General features: G+C 40.1%; 1 protein-coding gene across 12 annotated transcripts in view; it reads right to left on the bottom strand.

Moving 5' to 3' along the window:
- Positions 1–11,995, bottom strand: part of CDKAL1 (CDK5 regulatory subunit associated protein 1 like 1) — a 610,652-nt gene extending 598,657 nt beyond the window's left edge. The window contains exons 1-3 of one of the 12 annotated variants that reach the window (XM_008518334.2): positions 11,881–11,995; positions 11,031–11,074; positions 813–987 (exon numbers count right to left, since the gene is read on the bottom strand). In XM_008518334.2, the coding sequence (XP_008516556.1) occupies positions 813–982 (170 nt within the window). In that variant the 5' untranslated portion in view covers positions 983–987; positions 11,031–11,074; positions 11,881–11,995. Of the gene's footprint in view, positions 1–812; positions 988–11,030; positions 11,089–11,153 lie in introns of all 12 variants that reach the window. The other 11 variants (XM_008518335.2, XM_070584147.1, XM_070584152.1 and 8 more) reach the window with 11 other exon arrangements.
- Between the last annotated feature and the right edge of the window lie 973 nt (positions 11,996–12,968).

The following is a 12,968-nucleotide window of genomic DNA, read 5'->3' as shown; positions in this document are numbered from 1 at the left end:
CAAACACAGGTATATTAAAACTATACAACTGCATAATCCTTTCCGGCTAGGTTGTATTAGAATTTCACTAAACTAGAAACCCAATATAATAGTATAAACAGCACAATAATTTATTTGTGCCCAATGCCTTTAGCTGATGCATAAGTATTTGTAAATTTGCTAAGAAAAATCAAATACCCAAACCACCACTGTCTCAAAAATCACAAATTCCAGTAAAAATTTTAATTTGGAAGTAACACAGAATTATATACCAACTATGGTAATATCAAAGAGATCCTAGGGTTGGGGAATGTCTATTTTTGAGCAAAATTCTGTCCTAGGTCCCATGTCTTCAAGGAGCACGCAATTTGACAGGTCTTTCTCTTCTTTTTTTTTTTAAAGATTGGCACCTGAACTAACAACTGTTGCCAATCTTTTTTCTTTTTTTTTTTTCTGCTTTTTCTCCCCAAATCCCCCCAGTACATAGTTGTATATTATAGTTGTGGGTCCTTCTAGTTGTGGCATGTGGGACGCCACCTCAACATGGCCTGATGAGCAGTGCCATGTCCGAGTCTAGAATCCAAACCCGTGAAACCCTGGGCCCCCAAAGCGGAGTGTGCGAACTTAACCACCGCGAGGGGGCCAGCCCATGTTTTTCTTTTTTAACCAATTACTTTACTAAATTTAAAACATTCAAATAAAAAAATAAATCTACATATTTCCTCCCAAAAGTTCCAAAATTTAAAAAAGATAATTTGTATATGACATACACGAGAAGTGCCAGCTTCTCCCTTGGTACAAAACTGAATATAATTTCAAAGAAAAATACTTACCTATCACTTGGTGGACTGTTTTCCTCTTGCAAATATTTCTGGGTATTTCGCTTTCGCACCTTTGGAACAACCTGCTTTCTTGCAAAATGCCGATGCTGTGGCTTTGAATCTTCCTGTGACACAATATCTTCTATGTCATCCAGCAGGGTCTCACATGATGCAGAAGGCATCTTCTCTACCACATAAAAAGTTATAAATGATACAAGCTTATGAGTCCCTCAAAAAATCTGCTTAACCTAGCATTACCTATAAAATATTCTTGCCAAATTTGAATCTAATAAAGCCTTTAGATTTAACTTCAAATTTACAGAAAATGCAGCAGATAAAGAAATACAAGGAAACAATGAGACAAACCCTATTGATAGTGGGACATTCCAAAGTTTAACTGGAACTATTTCTTCAACAAATCAATATCATGGAGACAAAACAGAAGAGGAACTGCTCAAGATTAAAGGAGACTTAAAGCATAACAACTAAACACAATTCACGTTCTTGATTAGATCTGATTTTGTCCAACCAGCTGTAAGACATTTTGGAAACAACTAGGACAATCAGAATATGAACTGAATATTAGATAATATCAGGATATTACTATAAATCATTTGACATAAGGCATTGATAAAAAAAGTACTGTTATGTTTAAAAATTTTATTATTTTAGACACACATATTGAATATTTGGAGGTGAAATGTCTTATCTAGAATTTACTTTAAAACAATAAAAAATAGATTAAGACATAAGAGAAAACATGAGTCTTACATCTAGGAAATAGATATGTTAGCGTTATTATTCTATTCTACTTTCCTGAATGTTCAAAATTTTTACAGTTAAGAAAACGTGGACACAGCTTCCAGGAAGATAGACTAGACACACTTTTCCCTACCCCTCCTGCTAAGCACAACTAAACCCTGGACATCACATATAAAACAAACATAGGACAACTTTGAAAGGCAGAGAGAAGGCAGACTGGCTAGGGACCTTGGAACCCAAGGAACACCACAATGGTGAGCTCCTTGGCATTTCTTCTGCCTCCTGTGTTCCAGACTTGGAGCTGAAGAAGGCAGCAACCCCAGAAATGCCAACAGATGCAGACAACAAAAGCCAAACCAAAAGCCTGTTATTTTGTCAAAGAACCAGAAAAGGAGCAGCCTAGCAAGACAAAAACTTTTAGACAATTACCATTCTACTCCACACACACAAAAACACAAAATACAAAACTATAGTCCCACCTCCAGACAAGCCACAAAGGTCAAGTAGGGAGCCTTGACTTTTACCCTTGACTTCCACCCTTACAAGGCTGTAAGGAGGTGCCCCATCACACCCCATGAGGGTAGAATGAGAGAAGACCAAGTAAGAACGCTGGACTTCCAAACCAGTCAACCAATCAAACAGTAATGAAGCCCCACCCCCACCATGCAGTGTCACTGAAGACCAAACTGATACACAAGTTTAAAACAGTTCCCACGGGGCCGGCTCCGTGGCCAAGTGGTTAAGTTCGCGCCCTCCGCTGCAGCGGCCAAGGGTTCGGATCCTGGGCGTGGACATGGCACCTCTCGCCAGGTTACGTTGAGGCGGCGTCCCACATCCCCCAACTAGAACGACCTGCAACTAAGATATACAACTGTGTACAGGGGGGTTTGGGGAGATAAAGCAGAAAAAAAAAAAAGATTGGCATCAGTTGTTAGCCCAGGTGCCAATCCTTAAAAAAAAAAAACAATTCCTACCAAAATCCCAGGAAGACTTTCTATAGACATAGGTAAGATTGCTCTAAAATTATGGAGAAAGGTTAAGAAATTAATATATCTAAAACAATTTTGAAAAAATGAATGAAGTGGGGGGAATTGGTCTGCCCAATTTCAAGACTTACTATATAGCTGTAGTCATCAAGGCTGTGAGGTACTGGTGGAGGAACAGAAACACAGATCAATAGGACAAAACAGAGAACCCGGAAACAGACCCACACAAATATGCCTGCTTGACTTTTCACAAAAGTGCAAACGCAATTCAATGGAGGAAAGACAGCCTTTTCAACAATTAGTACTTAAGCAAGTGGACATTTATAGACAAAAAAATGAACTTCAACCTAACTCTCACACTTTATACAAAAATTAATTCAAAATGGATTACAGATTTAAATGTAAAACATAAACTCTAAACTTTTAGAAGAAACGATATGAGAAAATCTTCTGAACCTAGGGCAAGGTGAAGACTTGTCAGACTTGACACCAAAGCACGGGCCATAAAAAGAAAGATTAATAAATCCAGACGTCATCAAAATTAAAAACTTTTGCTCTGCAAAAGACCCTCTTTTGAGAGTAAGAAAAACCAAACTACAGAGTGGGAGAAAATATTTGCAAAGCAGATGTGTAATAAAAAACTAGTATCTAGAACTCAAAACACAATAATAAAAAAAACCAATCCAATTAGAAGATGGACAAAAAGACAGAGAGATATTTCACCTAAGAGGTTATACAGAGGGCAAATAAGCATGTGAAACAGGAGTCAACATTACTAGCCATCAGAGAAATACAAACTAAAGCCACAGAGGTATCGCTACACACCTAACAGAATGGCTAAAATAAGAAACAGTGACAATGCCAAATGCTGATGAGGACGCAGAGAAACTGGATCATTAGTACAGTCCTGATGGGAATATAAAATGGTGCAGCCACTCTGGAAAACAGTTTGGCATTTTCTTAAAAAACTAATCATGCAACTACAGTGCAAAAAAATAGTCATGCAACTACAATGCAACCTGGCCATAGTACTTCTGAGGGTTAATCCAAGAGAAATAAAGACTTATATTCACACAAAAACCTGAACACAAATGTCTATAGCCGCTTTCTTTGTAATAGCCAAAACCTGGAAACAACCCAGATGCCCTTCAATGAGTTGAATGGTTCAACAAATTGTGGTATAGCCATCCCATGGATCACTACTCAGCAATAAAAAGAAATGTACTACTGATACATGCAACGACCTGATAAATCTCCAGAGAATTATGCTGAGTGAATAGAGCCAATCCCAAAAGGTTACATACTGCATGATTACATTTCTACAACATAAATTGAGATTGAAATAACAGAATTACAGAAATGGAGAATAGAATAGTGGTTGCCAGGTATTAAGGAGAGGATGCAGTAGGAGGAAAGTGACTATAAAAGGGCAACATAAGAGATCCTTGTGGTGATGGAAATGTTCTATATCCTGACCATATCCATGTCAATATCCTGGTGGTGACAGTGTATCACACCTTTGCAAGATATTACCATTGGGGGAAACTGGGTAAAGTGCACAGCATCCCCACATAATTTTTGTAACTGTAAGTGAATCTACAATTATGTTAAAATACTTAAAAACTATCTAGAAAGAAAATGTACTTGAGTATACTAATAGTCTAATACTATGTCCAGACATGAAGCAAGTGTTTCACAGGGGCATCTCATTAACCATTCACAATAACACCATGAGGTAAGTAGTGTTATTATCCTCACTTTAAAGCAATCTGAAACACAGAGAAGCGAAGGTACCCAAAGAAGCACCAGGATTCCATGCAAGATGGAATCACGAGGCCATATGCTGTTCAGTACTCTACTGCCTACTTAATGTATGTATACCAAATGACCACTGTTCCTCCTCTGGGTCGCCTAAACTAGTGTTAAGGATCTCTGACTCTCCAGTGGAATGTTAAGTCTCTCCACTGGTCTCAAGCCTTTCTGATGATTTTCCCTCTCCTCATTTGCCAGATTCCCATCTTTCTATTAACTACTTTCAATTAACAGAGTAGCTTCCAGCCAGGCTCATTTTGGGCCCCTTGCTATAATTTACTCCTCACAACTATGACAAATTATGCCCTATAAATCAGACAAACCTGTGTTCAAATTTCAGCTAGCTTTACATTGTCAATAAGAGCAAAAGATTAGAAAGAACCCAAAGGGCAATCAATCAGGGACTGGTTAAATTATAATTAACATGCATTTCACCTGGTCACGGTGGGACTGTCAATCACAGGCCGCCTCCTTCCCTAGACAAAGGAATGGGCAGATGACCCAAGCCTGCCAGAGTAACCCATCCTCCTGGCCAGAATGACTGGTTCAGGGTTGGACATGACAATCCCAGCCAATCAGAATCATCACAAGGACTTCTATGCCACAGCTAACAGAAGAGATGGCTTCTCTTTTCACTGAAGTGGCTAAGTTGGGAGAATGTCAACCTGAGGATGCTGGAGGCCATTTCGCCTGTCACAGGGCAGAAGCCTACCTAAGGAATAAAACCTAGTAAAAGCTGGAGAGATAAAGAGCCATACTGACATTATCTGAGCACCTGCAACCAATCAATGCCTGAAGCCAGATGCTGCCCTATTCTGCCCAGTCATGTGAACCAGTAAATTCCCTCCGTGGCTTAAATTAGTTTGAGGTGGCTTTTCTGCTCTGACGAACAAGAACTCTGGGGCCAACTCAGCAAACCGGGTAAAGAGAAATGAACTAGGTTAGACATTCTCAAATTGGTTCTATTTACTAGAGATATGAACTATCAGTGAAAAAACGGTTTTCTGTGGTCAAACAAATTTAGGAAATCCTGCCTCTTTACAGATTCCCTGTATTCATTAGTAGAGCAAACTGTGAAGAACTGCAGTAAAGAAACTTAAAATTCATTTATGTCAAGAATTTTCTGAAAATTAATTTCTCACAGATCTCCCCTTAATGAGGCTAAAGATGGTACTGAAAACAGAAGGCTTGAATGAAGCAGACCCTCAGATCCCCTCCCACATTCAGCACAGATGGATGACTTCCTTCTTTTACTGAGAAATGGTTCTTTGCCCATGTACTCTGCCTACCTGTTACTACGAATAACTGTCCATCCACCCTAAAAACAATCCTTCTACTCTGACCTCCTCAAGCACAAAACTCCAGCAAAGCTCCCTCTTCCTGCACCATCACTAACTGTCTCTCTACTGAATCATTAATATCTGCATATAAACATACTGTTATTTCTCCCATTTACAAAACAAAAACCTTAACTTGAACCCACTTCCTCCACTTACTATCTCCATCGTATTTTTCTCCTTTAAAGGAAAACTCCTTGCAAGAGCTGTCTATACTTACAGTCTCTAACTTCCCCCTCCCATTCTCTCATGACCAGGCTTTCACCACCACCACTCCATCAAAATGGTCTGTCATGATTTCAATGACTCTCAACAATATACACAATGATCAATTATCAGTCATCTTATATGACCCCATCTGCAGCATTTCAGAATATTCAACATTCCCTCCTTAAGATATTTTCTTCACTGGCTTCCAAGACACCACACTCTCTGAGTTATCCTCCTACCACTTTAGCCACTCCCCAAGTCTCATTTGCTGGTTCCTCCTCATCGCTCCAACTTCTCAACGTTGGAATGCCCCCATGGCTCTGTTACAGGACGACTTCTCTTCTCTAGTTACAGACATACGCTAGGTGATCTCACCCAGTCCTGTGGCCTTGAAATACCAACTATATGCTTATATAACCAGTCCCAGTCCTCCCCTGAACTTCAGACTGACTAGTCAACATGCCTGCTTAAGCGTCTAATAGTTATTTCACACCTAAAAAGTCAAAACCAGAACTCTTGATCCTCTCCCCACCTTACCCCACACAAAACCACCAACACCACACCAGATCCTCCCACGACTCTCCTCATCTCATTTAAAGGCAATCCCAACCTTCTACCAGTTCCAGCCAAAAATGCTGGAATCATCCCTGACTCCTCTCTCTCCTTGGAGCTAAATCCAAACCAACAAAATCCTCTTAGCACTAGCTTCAAAATATATTTAAAATCTATTTCAGACCATACCTACTTGTTACATTCTTGGTCCAAACCAACATCAGCTCTTGCCTGGATTACTGCCATAGTTAGTCTCCTTGCTTCTATCCTTAATTCCCAAAGGACGTTTCCAGCATAGAAGCCAGGGATCCCTTTAAAAACCTAAGTTCATCTCAAACTTCGGATCAAAATCCACCAAAGGTATTCCATCTCAGAGTAAAAAGCCAAAATTGTTACAAAGATCTGCAATGGCATATATATAATCAGCTTCCTGTTACTTCTCTGACCCTATTTCCTACCAATCTCCCCTCTCACTCCACTCAGCCACAGAGGGTCCCTTGCCAGTTCGTACCCACCATCTCAGGGGCTTTATCTCAGGCCTTACGCACTCACCTGAGGGTCTTATTCTTGCCTGGAATGCCTTCGAGACCTTCAGGACTTTGCGTAAACATCACCAGTGAGTTCTGAGCAACTCCACATCACCACATGCACACACACTTCCTATCCCTCTTCCCCACCCTGCTTCCTTACTACCACACTTCTTACCACTGCATAGATGTTTTCATTATCTTGTTATTGTCTATCTCTTTCTACTAGAATATATACTTGGTGAAGGGAAAGGTTCCTGTGTGTTTTATCACAGGTGGTGCCTAGAACTATGTCTAGCACATTGCCGCTTCTCAATAACTATTTTTTACTGTAGACTACCCAGTCTAACAAGATACAGCCCCTAGCTACTTCCTCCGCCACCTCCCACTCTGTCCCAACTGTACTAACCTTTTAGACATTCTCTGAGTATGCCAAACTAGTTTCCGACTCAGGGGCCTTCACACTTGCTATTCCTCTACCTGGAATATCATCCCCCAGATATTTGTATGGATTGCTGCCCACTTATCTACTCAAATGACACCTCCTCAGAGAGGCCTTTCCTAACTACTATATCCAAAATAACCACACACTAACCAAGCATCCCCACACTCTCTCACTAACCTCTAATCCTGCTTTATGCTTCATTTTTCTTCATAGCACTTACCCACCTGACATCATATATACACCTGCATCTGTCTTCCTCTTTACAGTGTAAGCTCCATACGGAGAAAAGGCATTATCTCTTTTTCACCAGTGTACCTACAACACCTGTAACAATGCCTAGCATATAGCAGGCTCACAATACTTGTTGAATAAATGAATGAATGAATAAATAAATTTAAAAAATGCTTGTTTAAGCTGAATTTGGCTAGTCTTTCTATAACATTGGAGGAAATTTACAGTACATGGGAAGTTAAAGTAAATATCTAACCCCTAGAGTTTCTTCTATCACTATTATTATATGAAATAATCAAGATTAGTGAAAAGGCTAAGACCAGGTAGTGCCTTTCAAAGTTACTAAAGAACGACTGAAGCATTATAAATTGAATGACACAAAGCTGTAATTTTTTTAAATTACACAATTCTTACATCCCATATGCAATTGTGTATGGAGCCAGTGAAGGGAAATAGAATGGAAGAAGAGAGATGAGAGGGGTTTGCTGCAGGGGACATACAGGATCACAGAGTTAGGGAAGTAGGGAACATCACTAAGCCTCTCATTTTACAAAACTGAAGTTCAGAGAAGCTAAAAGATTTGTACATTGATAGAGCTCAAATGAGAACCTAGGCCTTCTCTCAACCCCAAGTTCTCCCCACTATGGCTCTGCCTCATTGGCAAAGCACAAACATACAAGAGCCTAACCCGACTCTAAGAAATAAATACATTCCGGAAAAAAATGGGCAAAGGAAAAACAGGCAACTCAATTTAAAAATGCAAATATCCAGTAAGCACAGGAAAGAATGCATGACCACACTAATAGCAAGTGTTTAAATAATGAATTATCTTTCATCTACCACAGTGATAAGAAAGACCGACCAAAAAATGGGGCTGGCCCCATTTCCTACTGGTTAAGTTTGGCACGCTGTGCTTCAGGGGCCTGGGTTCAGCTCCCAGCTGTGGACCTACGCCACTCACTGGCGGCCATGCTGTGGCGGCAACCGACATACGAAATAGAGGAAGATTGGCACAGATGTTAGCTCACAGAGAAACTTTCTCAGCAAAGAGGAAAATTGGCAACAGATGCTAGCTCAGGGCGAATCTTGCTCAGAAAAAAAAAAAGGCCAACAAAGATCCTATTGTTAACTGAAAGCATGGTAAAACTCCTTTTTGGGGAGGCAGTCTGGCAACACATCAAACTTTAAAACATATATATCCTTTGACCACGCAACTCCATTTCTAGAAGTTCACTCTAGGGAGACAAAGGAGACAAATACAATGCAGAGGTTCCTAAACCTGGTTGCCTATGAAACGACCTAAACAATCTCACTCATTACTATTAATAAAGTTTTTACTTCCAACAAACTGGTAGAGGGAATTGTTAGCCCTCAGAAATTTTTAAATAAGTGAGTAAAAAGGCAATGAAAGTGGGGCTGGCCCCGTGGCCCAGTGGTTAAGTTCGTGCGCTCCGCTGCAGGCGGCCCAGTATTCTGTTGGTTCGAATCCTGGGCGCAGACATGGCACTGCTCATCAAACCACGCTGAGGCCAAGTCCCACATGCTACAACTAGAAGGACCCACAACTAAGAATATACACCTATGTGCCAGGGGGCTTTGGGGAGAAAAAGGAAAAAAATAAAATCTTAAAAAAAAAAAGGCAATGAAAGCTTGAGACTAAAAGGAAAGCAAGACAATAGTTAAATGGAACGCTAGGATCATATACAGTTCTTTCTCAAAAGTACAGCAAATCAAGTTTGATAAAGTGAATAAAAACAGTCAGTGAAAAGGGAAGTATTGAAAACGACGAAAAGAAAATAGAATGCAACATCCTACAGTAGTGTTACTTACATAGGGGATTTTTTAGGAGAGCTTTTCTAATATCAAATACCTAGGTCCCATTCTGAATGAGAATCTCCAAGAGTAGAACTTAAGGATGTGAACCTAAAACCTTCCCAGGTGATTCCACTAAACATCCTTGTCTGAGAACCACCATTCGCCTGCAGCAGAGGTTCTCAATCTAGAGTGCTCATTGTATTTACCTGAGGAGCTTTTGAAAATTAGCAATAATTGAGCCCTAGGCCAGCTGAAATATATATTGGGTATCAACATATATTTAAATTTTCCAGTAATTCTCATGTGTGTAGCCACAGTTGTGAACTAAAATCTTACACCGGTAGTTTTCACAGTGTTGTTCCCAGGTCAGCATGATAAGCCTCGCTGGGGAACGCAAGACCTACTAAATCAGACATTCTGAATAAAGCCAAGCAATCTTTAACAAGGCTTCCAGGTGATTTTGATGTGCATTAAAGTTTGAGAATCACTGTCCTAGATTTATTCTTTCATAAAAATCATCTACATTGCATGTCAAAAACACACCTGGTCAGCTGGTTTTCAACAAGGGTGCCAAGAAAATTCAATGGGGGAAAGAGTAGTCTTTTCAATAAACTGTGCTGGAACAACCAGATAGTCACACACAATGAAAGAAGTTGGAGCCCTACCTCCCATCATATACAAACATTAACTCAAAATGGATAACAGACCTAAATTTGAAAGCTAACAATATAAAACTCATAGAAGAAAACACATGCATAAATCTTCATAACGTTACATTAAGCACTGGTTTCTTAGTTATGACACCAAAAGCACAAGCAACAAAAGAAAAAAAAGATTAGACTTCATCAAAAGTAAAAATTTTTAGGCTTCAAAGGACACAATCAAGAAAGTGAAAACACAACTCATACAATGAGAAAAAATATTTGCAAATCACATGTCTGATAAAAGTCTAGTATCAGAACACAATAAAGAACACAACGCAACAATAAAAGGAGAACCCAATGTAAAATATGAGCAAAAGGTATGAACAGATTTCTCTGAAGAAGATATACAAACAGCCAATAAGCACATGAAAATATATTAACATCATTAGCTATCAGGGAAATGCAACCCAAAACCACAAGGACATACCACTTCACACTCACTAGGATGGCTACACTCAAAAAGACAGCAACAGCAAGTTGAGGAAAATGTAGATTTGATCTCCCAGAGAGTTAGAGAAAGAAGCAAAGGACTGAGCCTTGAGGAACTCCAAATTTAACCGCCAAAAAAGAAGAGAACCAGCCTATAATGGAGACCAAGAAGCAGCTACCAGAGAAGGAGAAAAATCAGTGGGTCATAGAAGATAAAGGAAGAGAGCATGTTAACAAGGCAGACAAGGTCAGTGCGGCTGCATGTAGAGCAAAGGTTAAGAATAATGAATGAAAATATCCTTAGTGATATGGCACGATTCAGAGATGGTGGCAAAATTACTAAGTAATTAGGCTACCTTTCTGAATGTTCTAATTCGTAACATGTCGCTCAAACATAAAAGGTTTAAAATAAATGAGTACCTTGATTATCTGCAATTGGTCTCAAATCCTCTTGAAAGATGAGTCTGGAAAATAAAAACTGATTTGAAAAAGCAAGTTCACAACAAGTTCAGAAAACCACAGTAAGGACTCTTTAACTAGTACCTAAAAGGTATTAGACTCCATAAAAGACTGCTTTACGTAGCAAGGTTCATGATGTTGCATACTACTTCCAACTTGTTACTGACTAGGACAGATGTGTTGACATCTGCTATATTTGCCACGATTGTGATCCAGCATCTGGCCATACTAAGAAATACTACACAGCACTATAACACGTCTGTGTGATTCAAGTAATACCAGCTACAAAACAGGAATAAGGCAATGAGAGAAGTATCCAGATCAACTTCCACCCGAAAAACACGTGTAGCCCCGAGATTCAAAGAGAGGTTTTATGAGTAAACGAGAACGAAAAGCGAAAAAGCAAAACACCTGCTCTTCTGGCCAACTTCAGTTTAAATACTTGAGATACAGCTCTGTGAAAGCTACATAACTGCGAAAGCCTGTCCTGTCCCACAAATTCGCTAAAGCAGAAAGTGAGAGAACGAATAAAGTTAGATTTGACCATAAGGAACGAAATCCCCTAAGACTCCGTACAGCTCTGCAGCACCTAAGGCCAACGACCCTGTCCTCACTTCCAGCAGCGCTCCCTGCCTCCCAGTTCCCCCATCCCAGCTGGCAAGTCCCCTGTAACTGCGAAACAAACCAGCAAACGGCCCGAGAAAGACTGAAACTGGGGAAACAAGGCTTCGCCATAAAAGGAGCTCTGGCCACACTCCGCCCCACACTGATCCACCGGCCACCCTTACCCAGTAGTCAAGAAACAACAAACCAGTCCGACGTAAGAGAATCCACACGCCACTCTCCGGAAACTGCAGAGACTTCACATGGAGCTCGCCATGACACGTACGTCCCGCCACGTTTATTTACGCATGCTCGGCGACGGTGGCCCGGAGAGATCAAATTGCATCACCGCTGAAAGTGCGAGTTCAGGTTTAACTTAATTTAGTAATGATTATAGTTACAGTTCCTTTGGTTGCAAGAGATGAAATGCACTCCCAACACCTCGGGTTCTTAGAATTGCTTAATAGCTAACTTCTGCTGAGCTCTTATTATGTGTCAGGCACATGTTAAGCATTTTACATAAACGTTATTTCCCGACATATTTATTACTACTATTCTTATTTTGCAAAAGAGGAAAACTGGGAGTTTAAATACTTGCCCAAAGGTACTCTACTGTCAGTAACCGTCCTCTCTGCTGAATCAAAGTCTAACCGATTCCCAAACAACCTGCTCTTTTCATTATATTTTACTAGCTTTCTCTACCTTTTGTGAAACGAGGTCACATCAGAGGAGAGAATGGAAAAGGATAAAGAACAGTTGGATTAAACTTAATATAGACAGTTTAACATGGACCAAGTTTTTTTGTTTTTTGTTTTTTGTTTTTAATGCTTAGAAAGCAGTTTAGCGGCTAAACTGTAAAGCAGTTTAGCAGAGAAAGAAAACTTTCACGGAGTATAATGATGCTGACCTGGTTGCCTTACATGTGTTATCTCACTTTATCCTGCTTTACCCAAGACACTGTATTTGACCTTTTTTATGGCAAGAGCATCTCCACTTTAAAAAGTGAAGACCATAGGCCATGAACAGGAAGTCGGAAATCATGAGCTTTATGCCTGACTCTGGGATTCACAGTGACCTGGGGCAATTGCCTTATTTTGTAAATGCCTTTCCTAGTGTTAATTCCTTCTAATTCAAATGCTACCCTTTGCTCATCCATATCCATAAAGAAATCTAAACTGTGGCTTAGGGTCCACTGCAGTCCTTACCCAGCTGAATTAGAATTGTGTGTTTAGGGCCCGCCCCATGGCAGAATAGTTAAGTTCCCGCTGCAGTGACCCAGGGTTTCACCAGTTCGAA

The sequence above is a fragment of the Equus przewalskii genome, chromosome 19 (assembly GCF_037783145.1).
Source record: "Equus przewalskii isolate Varuska chromosome 19, EquPr2, whole genome shotgun sequence".
In the NCBI taxonomy this organism is placed as follows: domain Eukaryota; kingdom Metazoa; phylum Chordata; class Mammalia; order Perissodactyla; family Equidae; genus Equus; species Equus przewalskii.
Note: the sequence above shows the minus strand (reverse complement) of the source record. Positions and strands in the feature narration are given on the sequence as shown.